The 18,462-nt window shown below is 43.0% G+C and overlaps 1 protein-coding gene across 4 annotated transcripts in view; it reads right to left on the bottom strand.

The window, feature by feature from the left end:
• LOC135541381 (cadherin-22-like) overlaps positions 1-18,462 on the bottom strand; it is a 276,477-nt gene that overhangs the window by 14,261 nt on the left and 243,754 nt on the right. For all 4 annotated transcript variants that reach the window (XM_064967581.1, XM_064967580.1, XM_064967583.1 and 1 more), the window contains one exon: positions 7,747-7,998. In XM_064967581.1, coding sequence (XP_064823653.1) covers positions 7,747-7,998 — 252 coding nt within the window. The remainder of the gene's footprint in view (positions 1-7,746; positions 7,999-18,462) is intronic.

Genomic DNA, 18,462 nt, shown 5'->3' with positions numbered 1-18,462 from the left:
ACATACATGTATTGTGTAACATGAAGTCCTTTGAGTTTCATTTGATGAAGATCATCAAAGGTTAGTGATTAATTTTATCACTATTTGTGCTTTTTGTGACTCCTCTTTGGCTGGGAAAATGGCTGTTTTAATTGTGGTTTGGTGATCACCTAACATAATCATTTGTAGTGCTTTCACCGTAAAGCCTATTTGAAATCGGACACTGTGGTGGGATTAACAACAAGACTACCTTTAAAACGGTGTAAGATACATGTATGTTTGAGGACTTTTAATTATGAGATTTTTGATGTTTTGAATTTGGCGCCCTACACTTTCACTGACTGTTGTCATATCATCATGTTAACGGGATTGCAGCCACAAGAAGTTTAAACAATTTAAAGGCAATGGTACCAAATACTAATTGGGTGTATGTAAACTTCTGACCCACTGGGAATGTGATGAAAAAAAAGAAAAGCTGATATAAATCATTCTCTCTACTATTATTCTGACATTTCACATCCTTAAAATTTAGTGGTGATCCTAACTGACCTAAAACAGGGAATTTTTACTAGGATTAAATACCCATAAAGTGCATGCCCATACTGTATTTTTTATGAAGAATCGACAACAAGTGGGACACAATCATGAAGTGGAACGACATTTATTGGATATTTCAAACTTTTTTAACAAATCAAAAACGGAAAAATTGGGCGTGCAAAATTATTCAGCCCCTTTACTTTCAGTGCAGCAAACTCTCTCCAGAAGTTCAGTGAGGATCTCTGAATGATCCAATGTTGACCTAAATGACTAATGATGATAAATACAATCCACCTGTGTGTAATCAAGTCTCCGTATAAATGCACCTACACTGTGATAGTCTCAGAGGTCCGTTAAAAGCGCAGAGAGCATCATGAAGAACAAGGAACACACCAGGCAGGTCCGAGATAATGTTGTGAAGAAGTTTAAAGCCGGATTAGGATACAAAAAGATTTCCCAAGCTTTAAACATCCCAAGGAGCACTGTGCAAGCGATAATATTGAAATGGAAGGAGTATCAGACCACTGCAAATCTACCAAGACCTGGCCGTCCCTCTAAACATTCAGCACATACAAGGAGAAGACTGATCAGAGATGCAGCCAAGAGGCCCATGATCACTCTGGATGAACTGCAGAGATCTACAGCTGAGGTGGGAGACTCTGTCCATAGGACAACAATCAGTCGTATATTGCACAAATCTGGCCTTTATGGAAGAGTGGCAAGAAGAAAGCCATTTCTTAAAGATATCTATAAAAAGTGTTGTTTAAAGTTTGCCACAAGCCACCTGGGAGACACACCAAACATGTGGAAGAAGGTGCTCTGGTCAGATGAAACCAAAATTGAACGTTTTGGCAACAATGCAAAACGTTATGTTTGGTGTAAAAGCAACACAGCTCATCACCCTGAACACACCATACCCACTGTCAAACATGGTGGTGGCAGCATCATGGTTTGGGCCTGCTTTTCTTCAGCAGGGACAGGGAAGATGGTTAAAATTGATGGGAAGATGGATGGAGCAAAATACAGGACCATTCTGGAAGAAAACCTGATGGAGTCTGCAAAAGACCTGAGACTGGGACGGAGATGTGTCTTCCAACAAGACAATGATCCAAAACATAAAGCAAAATCTACAATGGAATGGTTCAAAAATAAACATATCCAGGTGTTAGAATGGCCAAGTCAAAGTCCAGACCTGAATCCAATTGAGAATCTGTGGAAAGAACTGAAAACTGCTGTTCACAAATGCTCTCCATCCAACCTCACTGAGCTCGAGCTGTTTTGCAAGGAGGAATGGGAAAACATTTCAGTCTCTCGATGTGCAAAACTGATAGAGACTACCCCAAGCGACTTACAGCTGTAATCGCAGCAAAAGGTGGCGCTACAAAGTATTAACTTTAAGGGGGCTGAATAATTTTGCACGCCCAATTTTTCAGTTTTGGATTTGTTAAAAAAGTTTGAAATATCCAATAAATGTCGTTCCACTTCATGATTGTGTCCCACTTGTTGTTGATTCTTCACAAAAAATAGAGTTTTACATCTTTATGTTTGAAGCTTGATATGTGGCAAAAGGTTGCAAAGTTCAAGGGGGCCGAATACTTTTGCAAGGCACTGTATACGCCCATGTATGGTGGAAACATACAGTATATGCCCATATATGGTGCAAACATTTATGCCCGTATATGTATCCACACATATGTACATTTATGTCACATATATGTTGAAATATATAAGAATTTGCCGTTTTCATAAATGTGACATATGTTATTGAAATATATGATAACATATTTTAAAATCTATGTCACGTTCATTTATGGGATTTAAAAATATGATAATATATTTTAAAATACAGTACCAGTCAAAAGTATGGACACACCTACTCATTCCAGGGTTTTTCTTTATCTTCACTTTGTTCTACATTGTAGAATAATAGTGAAAGCATCAAAACTATGAAATAACACATATGGAATCATGTAGTAACCAAAAAAGTGTTAAATCAAAATATATTTTTTATTTCAGATTCTTCAAAGTAGCCACCCTTTGTCTTGATGACAGCTTTGCACACTCTTGGCATTCTTTCAACTAGCTTCATAAGGTTTCAATTAATGCATTTCAATTAACAGGCGTGCCTTGTTAAAAGTTAATTTGTGGAATGTCTTTCCTTCTTTATGCATTTGCCATAACAAAGGGTCTGAATACTTATTGACTCAAGACATTTCAGCAATAACATTTTTAATTAATTTGTAAAAACATAATTCCAGTGTCTAGGCGAGTCACACAAAATCTAAGTTGAATTCAATTTAAATTAAGGCTGTAACAAAACAAAATGTGGAAAAAATTAAGGGGTGTAAATACTCTCTGAAGGCACTGTATGTGTTTCAATACAGCACAACCTAAACGGAATACTGTAAATACTCTATAGCAATTAGAGGTCGACCGAATTGGAATGGCCGATTAATTAGGGCCGATTTCAAGTTTTCATAATACCGATTTGGCCCATTCTTTTTTTTTTTTTTTTATACCTTTATTTAACTTGGCAAGTCAGTTAGTAACACATTCTTATTTTCAATGATGGCCTAGGAATGGTGGGTTAACTGTCTTGTTCAGGGGCAGAATGACAGATGTTTACCTTGTCAGCTCCGGGATTCATTCTTGCAACCTTACAGTTAACTAGTCCAACGCACTAACCACCTGCCTCTCATTGCACTCCACGAGGAGACTGCCTGTTACGAATGCAGTAAGCCAAGGTAAGATGCTAGCTAGCATTAAACGTATCTTATAAAAAACAATCAATCAATCATAATCACTAGTTAACTACACTATGGTTGCTGATATTACTAGTTTATCTCGCGAGTCCTGCGTTGCATATAATCGATGCAACGAAGGGGATGATTTAACAAAAGCGCATTTGTGAAAAAAAGCACAATCGTTGCACGACTGTACCTAACCATAAACACCAATGCCTTTCTTAAAATCAATACACAAAAGTATATATTTTTAAACCTGCATATTTAGCTAAAAGAAATCCAGGTTAGCAGGCAATTTTAACCAGGTGAAATTGTGTCACTTCTCTTGCGTTCAGTACACGCAAAGTCAGGGTATATGCAACAGTTTGGGCCACCTGTCTCATTGCGAACTAATTTGCCAGAATTGTATGTAATTATGACATAACATTGAAGGTTGTACAATGTAACAGGAATATTGAGACTGAGGGATTGCACCCGTTAGATAAAATACAGAACGGTTCCGTATTTCACTGAAATAATAAACGTTTTGTTTTCGAAATGATAAGTTTCCGGATTCGACCATATTGATGACCAAAGGCTCATATTTCTGTGTGTAATTATGTTATAATTAAGTCTATGATCTGATATTTGATAGAGCAGTCTGACTGAGTGATGGTAGGCAGCAGCAGGCTCGTAAGCATTCATTCAAACAGCACTTTTGTGCGTTTTGCCAGCAGCTCTTCGTTGTGCTTCAAGCATTGAGCTGTTTATGACTTCAAGCTTATAAACTCCCGAGATTAGGCTGGTGTAACCCATGTGAAATGTTTAGCTAGTTAGCGGGGTGTGCGCAAATAGCATTTCAAATGTCACTCGCTCTGAGACTTGGAGTAGTTGTTCCCCTTGCTCTGCATGGGTAACGCTGCTTCGAGGTGGCTGTTGACAATGTGTTCCTGGTTCGAGCCCAGGTAGGGGCGAGGAGATGGACAGAAGCTATACTGTTACACTGGCAATACTAAAGTGCCTATAAGAACATCCAATAGCCAAAGGTATATGAAATACAAATGGTATAGAGAAATAGTCCTATAAATACTATATTAACTACAACCTAAAACCTCTTACCTTGGAATATTGAAGACTCATGTTAAAAGGAACCAGCAGTTTTCATATGTTCTCATGTTCAAAGCAAGGAACTTAAACGTTAGCTTTTTTACATGGCACATATTGCACTTTTACTTTCTTCTCCAACACTTTGTTTTTGCATTATTTAAACCAAATTGAACATGTTTCATTATTTATTTGAGGCTAAATTGAGTTTTATTTATGTATTATATTAAGTTAAAATAAGTGTTCATTCAGTATTGTTGTCATTGTCATTATTACAAATACATTTAAAAAAATTGGCCGATTAATCTGTATCGGCTTTTCTTGGTCATACAATAATCGGTATCGGTATCGGCATTGAAAAATCATAATCGGTTGACCTCTAATAGCTATAGCACCATCAAAACCACAGTACCTTTTAACCAATGCTTTTTGTAGTGAAGCTTGTCTCCTTACGAATTGTACATAACCATAATGTGTTGGTTGAGGGCCAAAAGGCTTTTAAAAACCACAATGAATAAAATATAAATGGCTTTTTAAGCTCACTACGCTTACGTTAACGGATGCATAACTTTAACCGTACTCTCATTAAAACCACCCTAAAAACAATACCCCTTCCCTGATTCAGAGACCCCGGGTGACCTAAGGTATGTCCCAAATGGCCCCCCAATCCCAGTGTCCTGGTCAAAGGTAGTGCCCTATATGGGGACTAGGGTGCCATTTAGGGACCTAGTCCCGGCCTGTTCATCAATCATTCAAAACAAACAAGATGTGAAACATGTTAGTGAAGTAAGACGAGGGAACCGAAAATAAACTGACAACGATGTACACTGCGTTATTGCGTTTCAACCGCAGCCGAAAGAGGAATGTTTCAAGCAATATTGACGAGGCAAGCGACTCATTAAATGTTTAAACATGACAATCCAAAATCCTCTCTCGCCTAGTACTCCTGCTGTGAGTCGTGCATGTGAGTGCTAGTATCTGAGAACGTCTGGAAAGCCTTATCTATTTAAAGAGCGTTGTTCCAGGGGGACGTTAGGGCTGATGCAGCAATCCCCCCCCCCCCTCTCCTCCTCCTCCTTCTAGGTCTCCCACTCCCTCCACTCAGCTCCCCCTACCTCCATATTCTGGGGAGAAGAGTGGTTTGATATCATTGAATGGTATACACTCTCCACTTGGACAAAACTTTTTCTCGTGAAAGGGGGTTGAGTTTCCTGACTGCAACATCAGCAGTTAACCGTTTGAAGGGAAAAGATGGAAAAGTAAAGAAATGCATCACCCTTTTATGTAATCTGTCCTTGTTTTTCCACCTGTTCTACATGAGATGAGAAAAAAATAACTCTAAAAGGTGGACTGTCCATTAAAGCCTAGTTGTGGTGGGGTGATACAGTCAGTTTTAGTACTACTTGGTTTATAGTTCAGATAAGTGCCACACATTTGGATAAGTGCTGTTTGGTGGGATAGCATCATGAACTGTCTCTCCTTAGTCAAGCATAAGGAAATCTTGAAGGAAGGATAAGGAAATGGTGACAATAAATGTAAAACAAATCTTAGATATGCAATTCATGAATGAGGGATACAGCTATAGGGGTATATTGTTTGGTGGGATTGCGTCATGAACTGTCTACACTAAGACAAGGATAAGAAAATGAAGGATACATTGGTAGTGGTAGATTTTACATTGGTCTAATGGTCTCTATATTTTTCACATTGTTTTGAATAATTCCCATATACTCATACAGTGCATTTGGAAGGGATTCAGACCCTTTCACTATTTATACATTATGTTACTGTATGTAAAACATTTCCCTCAAACTACAACACAATACCTTATAATGAAAAGTGAAAACAGGTTTTGGAGAAATTTCTTTTAACAGAAATACCTAACTTACATAAGTATTCAGACCATTTGCTATGAGACTTGACATTGAGCTCAGGTGCATCTTGTTTCCATTGATCATCCTTGAGATGCTTCTACAAATTGGTAGGATTCCACCAGTGTATATAAGGTCCCACAGTTGACAGTGCATGTCAGAGCAAAAACCAAGTCCTGAGGTTGAAGGAATTGTCCTTAGAGCTCCGAGACAGGATAGTGTTGAGGCACAGATCTGGGGAAGGGTGCCAAAACATTTATACATCATTGAAGGTCCCCAAGAACACAGTGGCCTCCATCATTCTTAAATGGAAGAAGTTTGGAAACACCAAGTCTCTTCCTAGAGCTGGCCACCCAGCCAAACTGAGCAATTGGGGGAGAATGGCCTTGGTCAGGGAGGTGACTAAGAACCTGATGGTCACTCTGACAGAACACCAGAGTTCCTCTGTGGAGATGGGAGAGCCTTCCAGAAGGACAACCATCTCTGCAGCACTCCACCAATCAGGTCTTTATGGTAGAGTGGCCAGACGGAAGCCGCAGGAGTGACTTCGGGACAAGTCTCTGAATGTTCTTGAGTGGCCCAGCCAGAGCCTTAAACCTGATCGAATATCTCTGGATAGACCTGAAAATAGCTGCGTAGTGATGCTCCCCATCCAACCTGACAGAGCTAGAAAGGATCTGCAGAGAAGAATGGGAGAAACCTCCCAAATACAGGTGTCCCAAGCTTGTAGCGTCATACCCAAGACTCAAGGCTGTAATCACTGCCAAAGGTACTTCAACAAAATACTGAGTAAATAGTTTGAATACTTACGTAAATATGATATTTACGTTTTTAATTTTGAATACATTTGCTACAATTTCTAAAAACCTGTTTATGCATTATAGGGTATTGTGTGTAGATTGATGAGGAAAAAATATATTTAATCCATGTTAGAATGACGTAACGTAAGAAAATGTAAGAAAATGTGGAAAAAGTCAAGTGGTCTGAACTTTCTGAATGCACTTCATATGTGATATACCTGCAGCATAATTATCATATTTTACAGCTATATACTGTATACCTCTCTATTTGTCTGTTTTAAAACAAAAGCATTTTCTGTGTGCCTATAGACCCCCATCGGGATATCCAGAGCAGATGTCTTTCCTTTTATTAATGCCAGTTGTAAACATACATCCCATACTTTACTTTATCCCAACAAACAATCTGCAACCTTCAATTTGATCCTATGCCCAGCTTGTGTCTTTACAGTTGATTATAGACAGAAATCTCAACAAGTGTGCAATTATGTTGCCCCAAAACTGTACAAGCAGACCAACAGGTCATAGTGTTTGTTTTGTGCATAGTTTCTCTACATAAATGCTCACTTCTTTGGGAGCTACAACAGATGTTTTCAGACCTGGGTTCAAATATAATTTGTTTCTTTCAAGAACCTTGAGCGCTTGATTGCCTAAAGTGCCAAATAGACTGGAATTTCACTTGTATAACTATTATGTTGGCAACCTCAATGAAGAAGGGGTTTGGTCGCTGCTTACCTATGAGTATGAGCATGCAGACCAGTAGGGCTATGAGGGCCCCGGGACTGAGTGAGGCGCTAATGACGTAGGCGGTGGCATTGCAGGACTGGATGGCGCCCTCTGGGTCGCAGCCACACACGTGGATGGTCAGGGTGCCCGTGGAGCTCAGAGCAGGAGGCCCGGTATCCACCACCAGGATAGGCAGCAGGTAGACGTTCTGCTCGTGGCGGTTGAAGCCCGAGCGCTGGGTCCGGATCCCTACAGTGTTGTCTGGAACATAGAGACATAATATTATTATGGGTAGCCTATGTCAAACATAGACCTTCATAACTATCTGCTCGTGGTGATTGAAGCTTGAGCACTGGGTCTGCAGTGTTGTCTGGAACATAGAGATATATGAGATAATATTAGTGCTGGGATGATACCAGTATTTCATTACCAGTATTCCAGAGTCATATTTAGTTATTTTCCAAGCTATAGTACACAGTATTTTACATACAGCAGGTTTTTAAATGACTAAATATTTGGTCTGCTTCGTGCAATATTGGGACGGAAACTCAAAATGGAATACATTTCAAATCTATATCTGACATGGTACAGGTGTCTTCTTTTAAAGCCCATAACCATGTGTATGAGGTGTATACTTTGGTGTCAAGGTAGATTTGTTTAAGACTACCAATAATCACTCTGTGTGACCCTGATTTAGCCCACTGCAGTAAAAGGTTAATTCTATAGTCTGGAATTCCTCACAGACAGAGGAATCAATCAAGATAATTCAGTAGAGCCATGTGGAAAAATAAAATAGGTGCTACTTAATAAATACTTGCTTCTGCTCAGGTAGACCATTTGGTCATATGGTTACTACCATCCATCATTTATATATATATATATATATATATATATATATATATATTTTTTTTTTTAAATTGAACCCTTATTTAACTAAGAAGGTCAATTAAAAAACAAATCTTATTTACAATGACGGCCTACCGGGGAACAGTTAAGGTTAACCGCCTTGTTCAGGGGCAGAACAACAGATCTTTACCTTGTCAGCTCAGGGATTTGATCCAGCAACATTTTGGTTACTGGCTCAACGCTCTAACTACCTGCCGCCCCAAATTATCAATGAACAGTTCAGAAGCATTTACTTTTTCATGCATAGATGGGTTATACAGGCTGAATAGACATTATTAGAAGTAAACACTCCCATTTTGCCAAAGATATATACCTCAGATCATCCACTCTGAAATAATATTTGTATTTAAGGACATGGAGCAAGGGAATCACATGTGTCAAGCCCAAACACTTCAACCACGTCTCTTTTAGAGTGAACACATGAATTGCTAGCTGCTGTCAGTGAGCATTCAATTTAATGGGTTTTATTGGCATGGGAAACACATTTTTACATTGCCAAAGCAAGTGAAATAGGTAACAAACAAAATTGAAATAAACATTAAACGTTACACTCACAAAAGTTCCAAAAGAATAAAGACATTTCAAATGTCATATTCTGTCTATATACAGTTTTGTAATGATGTGCAAATAGTTAAAGTACAAAAGGGAAAATAAATAAATATGTGTTGTATTTACAATGGTGTTTGTTCTTCACTGGTTGCCCTTTTCTTGTGGCAGCAGGTCACAAATCTCGCTGCTGTGATGGCACACTGTGGTATTTCACCCAGTAGATATGTGAGTTCATCAAAATTGGATTTGTTTTCGAAATCTTTGTGGGTCTGTGTAATCTGAGGGAAATATGTCTCTCTAATATGGTCATACATTGGACAGGAGGTTAGGCAGTGCAGTTCAGTTTCCACCTCATTTTGTGGGCAGTGTGCACATAGCCTGTCTTCTCTTGAGAGCCATGTCTGCTTCATCACACATTCTTTTTAGTCAAATGAAACCAATGGGAGAAAATGGGAGGATGTCATAATTTGAAATGAAACCTCACTGGTGCACAGCCTCTCGGGGAGACACATGTAACAATAAAGGTATTTGTATGTTTTTATTTCACCTTTATTTTACTAAGCATACAGTAGCAGGCTGTGACAAATACAGTCAGAATAGCTAGTGATCACTGTCAGCAGGCAGACATCACTGTTATGGACATAGCTACAGCACTGTCAGCAGGCAGACATCACTGTTATGGACGTAGATACAGCACCGTCAGGAGGCAGACATCACTGTTATGGATGTAGCTTCAGCACTGTCAGGAGGCAGACATCACTGTTATGGACATAGATACAGCACTGTCAGGAGGCAGACATCACTGCTATGGACGTAGATACAGCACTGTTACAGGCAGGCAGACATCACTGTTATGGACGTAGATACAGCACTGTTACAGGCAGACATCACTGTTATGGACGTAGCTTCAGCACTGTCAGGAGGCAGACATCACTGTTATGGACATAGATACAGCACTGTCAGGAGGCAGACATCACTGTTATGGACGTAGCTTCAGCACTGTCAGGAGGCAGACATCACTGTTATGGACATAGATACAGCACTGTTACAGGCAGACATCACTGTTATGGATGTAGATACAGCACTGTTACAGGCAGGCAGACATCACTGTTATGGACGTAGATACAGCACTGTCAGGAGGCAGACATCACTGTTATGGAAGTAGATACAGCACTGTTACAGGTAGGCAGGCATCACTGTTATGGATGTAGATACAGCACCGTCAGGAGGCAGACATCACTGTTATGGACGTAGATACAGCACTGTCAGGAGGCAGACATCACTGTTATGGACGTAGATACAGCACTGTTACAGGCAGACATCACTGTTATGGACGTAGCTACAGCACTGTCAGGAGGCAGACATCACTGTTATGGACATAGATACAGCACTGTCAGGAGGCAGACATCACTGTTATGGACTTTGATACAGCACTGTCAGGAGGCAGACATCACTGTTATGGACGTAGATACAGCACTGTCAGGAGGCAGACATCACTGTTATGGACGTAGCTTCAGCACTGTCAGGAGGCAGACATCACTGTTATGGACATAGATACAGCACTGTTACAGGCAGACATCACTGTTATGGACGTAGATACAGCACTGTCAGGAGGCAGACATCACTGTTATGGAAGTAGATACAGCACTGTTACAGGCAGGCAGGCATCACTGTTATGGATGTAGATACAGCACTGTCAGGAGGCAGACATCACTGTTATGGAAGTAGATACAGCACTGTCAGGAGGCAGGCATCACTGTTATGGACTTGGATACAGCACTGTCAGGAGGCAGACATCACTGTTATGGACTTGGATACAGCACTGTCAGGAGGCAGACATCACTGTTATGGACGTAGATACAGCACTGTCAGGAGGCAGACATCACTGTTATGGATGTAGATACAGCACTGTCAGGAGGCAGACATCACTGTTATGGACGTAGATACAGCACTGTCAGGAGGCAGACATCACTGTTATGGACGTAGATACAGCAATGTCAGGAGGCAGACATCACTGTTATGGACATAGATACAGCACTGTCAGGAGGCAGACATCACTGTTATGGACATAGATACAGCACTGTTACAGGCAGACATCACTGTTATGGATGTAGATACAGCACTGTTACAGGCAGGCAGACATCACTGTTATGGACGTAGATACAGCACTGTCAGGAGGCAGACATCACTGTTATGGAAGTAGATACAGCACTGTTACAGGTAGGCAGGCATCACTGTTATGGATGTAGATACAGCACCGTCAGGAGGCAGACATCACTGTTATGGACGTAGATACAGCACTGTCAGGAGGCAGACATCACTGTTATGGACGTAGATACAGCACTGTTACAGGCAGACATCACTGTTATGGACGTAGCTACAGCACTGTCAGGAGGCAGACATCACTGTTATGGACATAGATACAGCACTGTCAGGAGGCAGACATCACTGTTATGGACTTAGATACAGCACTGTCAGGAGGCAGACATCACTGTTATGGACGTAGATACAGCACTGTCAGGAGGCAGACATCACTGTTATGGACGTAGCTTCAGCACTGTCAGGAGGCAGACATCACTGTTATGGATGTAGCTACAGCACTGTCAGCAGGCAGACATCACTGTTATGGACGTAGATACAGCACTGTCAGGAGGCAGACATCACTGTTATGGGAGTAGATACAGCACTGTTACAGGCAGGCAGACATCACTGTTATGGATGTAGATACAGCACTGTCAGGAGGCAGACATCACTGTTATGGAAGTACAGCATACAGCACTGTTCAGGAGGCAGACATCACTGTTATGGACTTGGATACAGCACTGTCAGGAGGCAGACATCACTGTTATGGACGTAGATACAGCACTGTCAGGAGGCAGACATCACTGTTATGGATGTAGATACAGCACTGTCAGGAGGCAGACATCACTGTTATGGATGTAGATACAGCACTGTCAGGAGGCAGACATCACTGTTATGGACGTAGATACAGCACTGTCAGGAGGCAGACATCACTGTTATGGACGTAGATACAGCACTGTCAGGAGGCAGACATCACTGTTATGGACGTAGATACAGCACTGTTACAGGCAGACAACACAGTTATGGACGTAGATACAGCACTGTCCAGGCAGACATCACTGTTATGGACGTAGATACAGCACTGTCAGGAGGCAGACATCACTGTTATGGATGTAGATACAGCACTGTCAGGAGGCAGACATCACTGTTATGGATGTAGATACAGCACTGCCAGGAGGCAGACATCACTGTTATGGATGTAGATACAGCACTGCCAGGAGGCAGACATCACTGTTATGGATGGATACAGCACTGTAAGGAGGCAGACATCACAGTAGATACAGCACTGTCAGGAGGCAGACATCACTGTTATGGATGTAGATACAGCACTGTTACAGGAGGCAGACATCACTGTTATGGACGTAGATACAGCACAGCCAGGAGGCAGACATCACTGTTATGGATGTAGATACAGCACCGCCAGGAGGCAGACATCACTGTTATGGATGTAGATACAGCACTGTTACAGCCAGACATCACTGTTATGGATGTAGATACAGCACCGTCAGGAGGCAGACATCACTGTTATGGACGTAGATACAGCACTGTCAGGAGGCAGACATCACTGTTATGGACGTAGATACAGCACTGTACAGACATCACTGTTATGTAGATACAGGAGGCAGACATCACTGTTATGGACGTAGATACAGCACTGCAGGAGGCAGACATCACTGTTATGGATGTAGATACAGCACTGTTACAGGCAGACATCACTGATATGGACGTAGATACAGCACTGTTACAGGCAGACATCACTGTTATGGACGTAGATACAGCACCGCCAGGAGGCAGACATCACAGTTATGGACGTAGATACACATCATCACTGTTATGGATGTAGATACAGCACTGTTACAGGCAGACATCACTGTTATGGACGTAGATACAGCACCGTCAGGAGGCAGACATCACTGTTATGGACGTAGATACAGCACTATTACAGGCAGACATCACTGTTATGGACGTAGATACAGCACCGAACGGAGGCAGACATCACTGTTATGGATGTAGATACAGCACTGTTACAGGCAGACATCACTGATATGGACGTAGATACAGCACTGTTACAGGCAGACATCACTGTTATGGACGTAGATACAGCACCGCCAGGAGGCAGACATCACAGTTATGGACGTAGATACAGCACTGCCAGGAGGCAGACATCACTGTTATGGACGATACAGATAGGCAGACATCACTGTTATGGACGTAGATACAGCACCGCCAGGAGGCAGACATCACTGTTATGGACGTAGATACAGCACTGCCAGGAGGCAGACATCACTGTTATGGACGAAGATACAGCACAGTCAGGAGGCAGACATCACTGTTATGGAAGTAGATACAGCACTGTTACAGGCAGACATCACTGTTATGGACGTAGATACAGCACTGTCAGGAGGCAGACATCACTGTTATTTATGTAGATACAGCACTGTTACAGGCAGACATCACTGTTATGGATGTAGATACAGCACTGTTACAGGCAGACATCACTGTTATGGACGTAGATACAGCACTGCCAGGAGGCAGACATCACTGTTATGGATGTAGATACAGCACTGCTACAGGCAGACATCACTGTTATGGACGTAGATACAGCACCGTCAGGAGGCAGACATAACTGTTATGGATGTAGATACAGCACTGCTACAGGCAGACATCACTGTTATGGACGTAGATACAGCACCGTCAGGAGGCAGACATCACTGTTATGGACGTAGATACAGCACTGTCAGGAGGCAGACATCACTGTTATGGACGTAGATACAGCACTGTTACAGGCAGACATCACTGTTATGGACGTAGATACAGCACTGTCAGGAGGCAGACATCACTGTTATGGATGTAGATACAGCACTGTCAGGAGGCAGACATCACTGTTATGGACGTAGATACAGCACTGTCAGGAGGCAGACATCACTGTTATGGACGTAGCTTCAGCACTGTCAGGAGGCAGACATCACTGTTATGGATGAAGCTACAGCACTGTCAGGAGGCAGACATCACTGTTATGGACGTAGATACAGCACTGTCAGGAGGCAGACATCACTGTTATGGACGTAGATACAGCGCTGTTACAGGCAGACATCACTGTTATGGACGTAGCTACAGCACTGTCAGGAGGCAGACATCACTGTTATGGACGTAGATACAGCACTGTTACAGGCAGACATCACTGTTATGGACGTAGCTACAGCACTGTCAGGAGGCAGACATCACTGTTATGGACGTAGCTACAGCACTGTCGGGAGGCAGACATCACTGTTATGGACGTAGATACAGCACTGTCAGGAGGCAGACATCACTGTTATGGACGTAGATACAGCACTGTCAGGAGGCAGACATTACTGTTATGGACGTAGATACAGCACTGTCAGGAGGCAGACATCACTGTTATGGACGTAGATACAGCACTGTCAGGAGGCAGACATCACTGTTATGGACATAGATACAGCACTGTCAGGAGGCAGACATCACTGTTGTGGACGTAGATACAGCACTGTCAGGAGGCAGACATCACTGTTATGGATGTAGATAAAGCACTGTCAGGAGGCAGACATCACTGTTATGGATGTAGATACAGCACTGTTACAGGCAGACATCACTGTTATGGACGTAGATACAGCACTGTCAGGAGGCAGACATCACTGTTATGGACGTAGCTACAGCACTGTCAGGAGGCAGACATCACTGTTATGGACGTAGATACAGCACTGTCAGGAGGCAGACATCACTGTTATGGACGTAGATACAGCACTGTTACAGGCAGACATCACTGTTATGGATGTAGATACAGCACTGTCAGGAGGCAGACATCACTGTTATGGATGTAGCTACAGCACTGTCAGGAGGCAGACATCACTGTTATGGACGTAGCTACAGCACTGTCAGGAGGCAGACATCACTGTTATGGACGTAGCTACAGCACCGTCAGGAGGCAGACATCACTGTTATGGACGTAGCTACAGCACTGTCAGGAAGCAGACATCACTGTTATGGACGTAGACACAGCACTGTCAGGAGGCAGACATCACTGTTATGGAAGTCGATACAGCACTAACCGGAGGCAGACATCACTGTTATGGACGTAGCTACAGCACTGTCAGGAGGCAGACATCACTGTTATGGACGTAGATACAGCACTGCCAGGAGGCAGACATCACTGTTATGGATGTAGATACAGCACTGTCAGGAGGCAGACATCACTGTTATGGATGTAGATACAGCACTGTTACAGGCAGACATCACTGTTATGGACGTAGATACAGCACTGTTACAGGCAGACATCACTGTTATGAACGTAGATACAGCACTGTTACAGGCAGAATTAACTGTTATGGACGTAGATACAGCACTGTTCCAGGCAGACATCACTGTTATGGACGTAGATACAGCACTGCCAGGAGGCAGACATCACTGTTATGGATGTAGATACAGCACTGTTACAGGCAGACATCACTGTTATGGATGTAGATACAGCACCACCAGGAGGCAGACATCACTGTTATGGATGTAGATACAGCACCGCCAGGAGGCAGACATCACTGTTATGGATGTAGATACAGCACTGTTACAGGCAGACATCACTGTTATGGATGTAGATACAGCACCGTCAGGAGGCAGACATCACTGTTATGGACGTAGATACAGCACTGTCAGGAGGCAGACATCACTGTTATGGACGTAGATACAGCACTGTCAGGAGGCAGACATCACTGTTATGGACGTAGATACAGCACTGTTACAGGCAGACATCACTGTTATGGACGTAGATACAGCACCGCCAGGAGGCAGACATCACTGTTATGGATGTAGATACAGCACTGTTACAGGCAGACATCACTGATATGGACGTAGATACAGCACTGTTACAGGCAGACATCACTGTTATGGACGTAGATACAGCACCGCCAGGAGGCAGACATCACAGTTATGGACGTAGATACAGCACTGCCAGGAGGCAGACATCACTGTTATGGATGTAGATACAGCACTGCTACAGGCAGACATCACTGTTATGGACGTAGATACAGCACCGCCAGGAGGCAGACATCACTGTTATGGACGTAGATACAGCACAGTCAGGAGGCAGACATCACTGTTATGGAAGTAGATACAGCACTGTTACAGGCAGACATCACTGTTATGGACGTAGATACAGCACTGTCAGGAGGCAGACATCACTGTTATTTATGTAGATACAGCACTGTTACAGGCAGACATCACTGTTATGGACGTAGATACAGCACTGTTACAGGCAGACATCACTGTTATGGACGTAGATACAGCACTGCCAGGAGGCAGACATCACTGTTATGGATGTAGATACAGCACTGCTACAGGCAGACATCACTGTTATGGACGTAGATACAGCACCGTCAGGAGGCAGACATCACTGTTATGGATGTAGATACAGCACTGCTACAGGCAGACATCACTGTTATGGACGTAGATACAGCACCGTCAGGAGGCAGACATCACTGTTATGGACGTAGATACAGCACTGTCAGGAGGCAGACATCACTGTTATGGATGTAGATACAGCACTGTCAGCAGGCAGACATCACTGTTATGGACTTAGATACAGCACTGCCAGGAGGCAGACATCACTGTTATGGACGTAGATACAGCACCGTCAGGAGGCAGACATCACTGTTATGGATGTAGATACAGCACTGTTACAGGCAGACATCACTGTTATGGACGTAGATACAGCACCGTCAGGAGGCAGACATCACTGTTATGGATGTAGATACAGCACTGTTACAGGCAGACATCACTGTTATGGACGTAGATACAGCACTGTTACAGGCAGACATCACTGTTATGGATGTAGATACAGCACTGTTACAGGCAGACATCACTGTTATGGACGTAGATGCAGCACCGCCAGGAGGCAGACATCACTGTTATGGACGTAGATACAGCACTGTTACAGGCAGATATCACTGTTATGGACGTAGATACAGCACTGTTACAGGCAGACATCACTGTTATGGACGTAGATACAGCACCGTCAGGAGGCAGACATCACTGTTATGGACGTAGATACAGCACTGTCAGGAGGCAGACATCACTGTTATGGATGTAGATACAGCACTGTCAGGAGGCAGACATCACTGTTATGGACGTAGATACAGCACTGTCAGGAGGCAGACATCACTGTTATGGACGTAGATACAGCACTGCCAGGAGGCAGACATCACTGTTATGGACGTAGATACAGCACTGTCAGGAGGCAGACATCACTGTTATGGACGTAGATACAGCACTGTAAGGAGGCAGACATCACTGTTATGGACGTAGATACAGCACTGCTAGGAGGCAGACATCTCAGTTATGGACGTAGATACAGCACTGTCAGGAGGCAGACATCACTGTTATGGATGTAGATACAGCACAGTTAGAGGCAGACATCACTGTTATGGACGTAGATACAGCACTGCTGGGAGGCAGACATCACTGTTATGGACGTAGATACAGCACTGTCAGGAGGCAGACATCACTGTTTGGATGGCACAGTTACAGGCAGACATCACTGTTATGCACTGTCAGGAGGCAGACATCACTGTTATGGATGTAGATACAGCATTGTTACAGGCAGACATCACTGTTATGGACGTAGATACAGCACTGTTACAGGCAGACATCACTGTTATGGACGTAGATACAGCACCGTCAGGAGGCAGACATCACTGTTATGGACGTAGATACAGCACTGTCAGGAGGCAGACATCACTGTTATGGACGTAGATACAGCACTGTCAGGAGGCAGACATCACTGTTATGGACGTAGATACAGCACTACCAGGAGGCAGACATCACTGTTATGGACGTAGATACAGCACTGCCAGGAGGCAGACATCACTGTTATGGACGTAGATACAGCACTGTCAGGAGGCAGACATCACTGTTATGGACGTAGATACAGCACTGTTACAGGCAGACATCACTGTTATGGACGTAGATACAGCACCGTCAGGAGGCAGACATCACTGTTATGGACATAGATACAGCACTGATAGGCAGCACTGTAGATACAGCACTGTCAGGAGGCAGACATCACTGTTATGGACGTAGATACAGCACTGTTACATGCAGACATCACTGTTATGGACGTAGATACAGCACTGTCAGGAGGCAGACATCACTGTTATGGACGTAGATACAGCACTGCCAGGA

The sequence above is a fragment of the Oncorhynchus masou genome, chromosome 6 (assembly GCF_036934945.1).
Source record: "Oncorhynchus masou masou isolate Uvic2021 chromosome 6, UVic_Omas_1.1, whole genome shotgun sequence".
Classification (NCBI taxonomy): domain Eukaryota; kingdom Metazoa; phylum Chordata; class Actinopteri; order Salmoniformes; family Salmonidae; genus Oncorhynchus; species Oncorhynchus masou.
The sequence above is the reverse complement of the archived record's forward strand: the minus strand, read 5'-3'. Positions and strand labels throughout refer to the sequence as shown.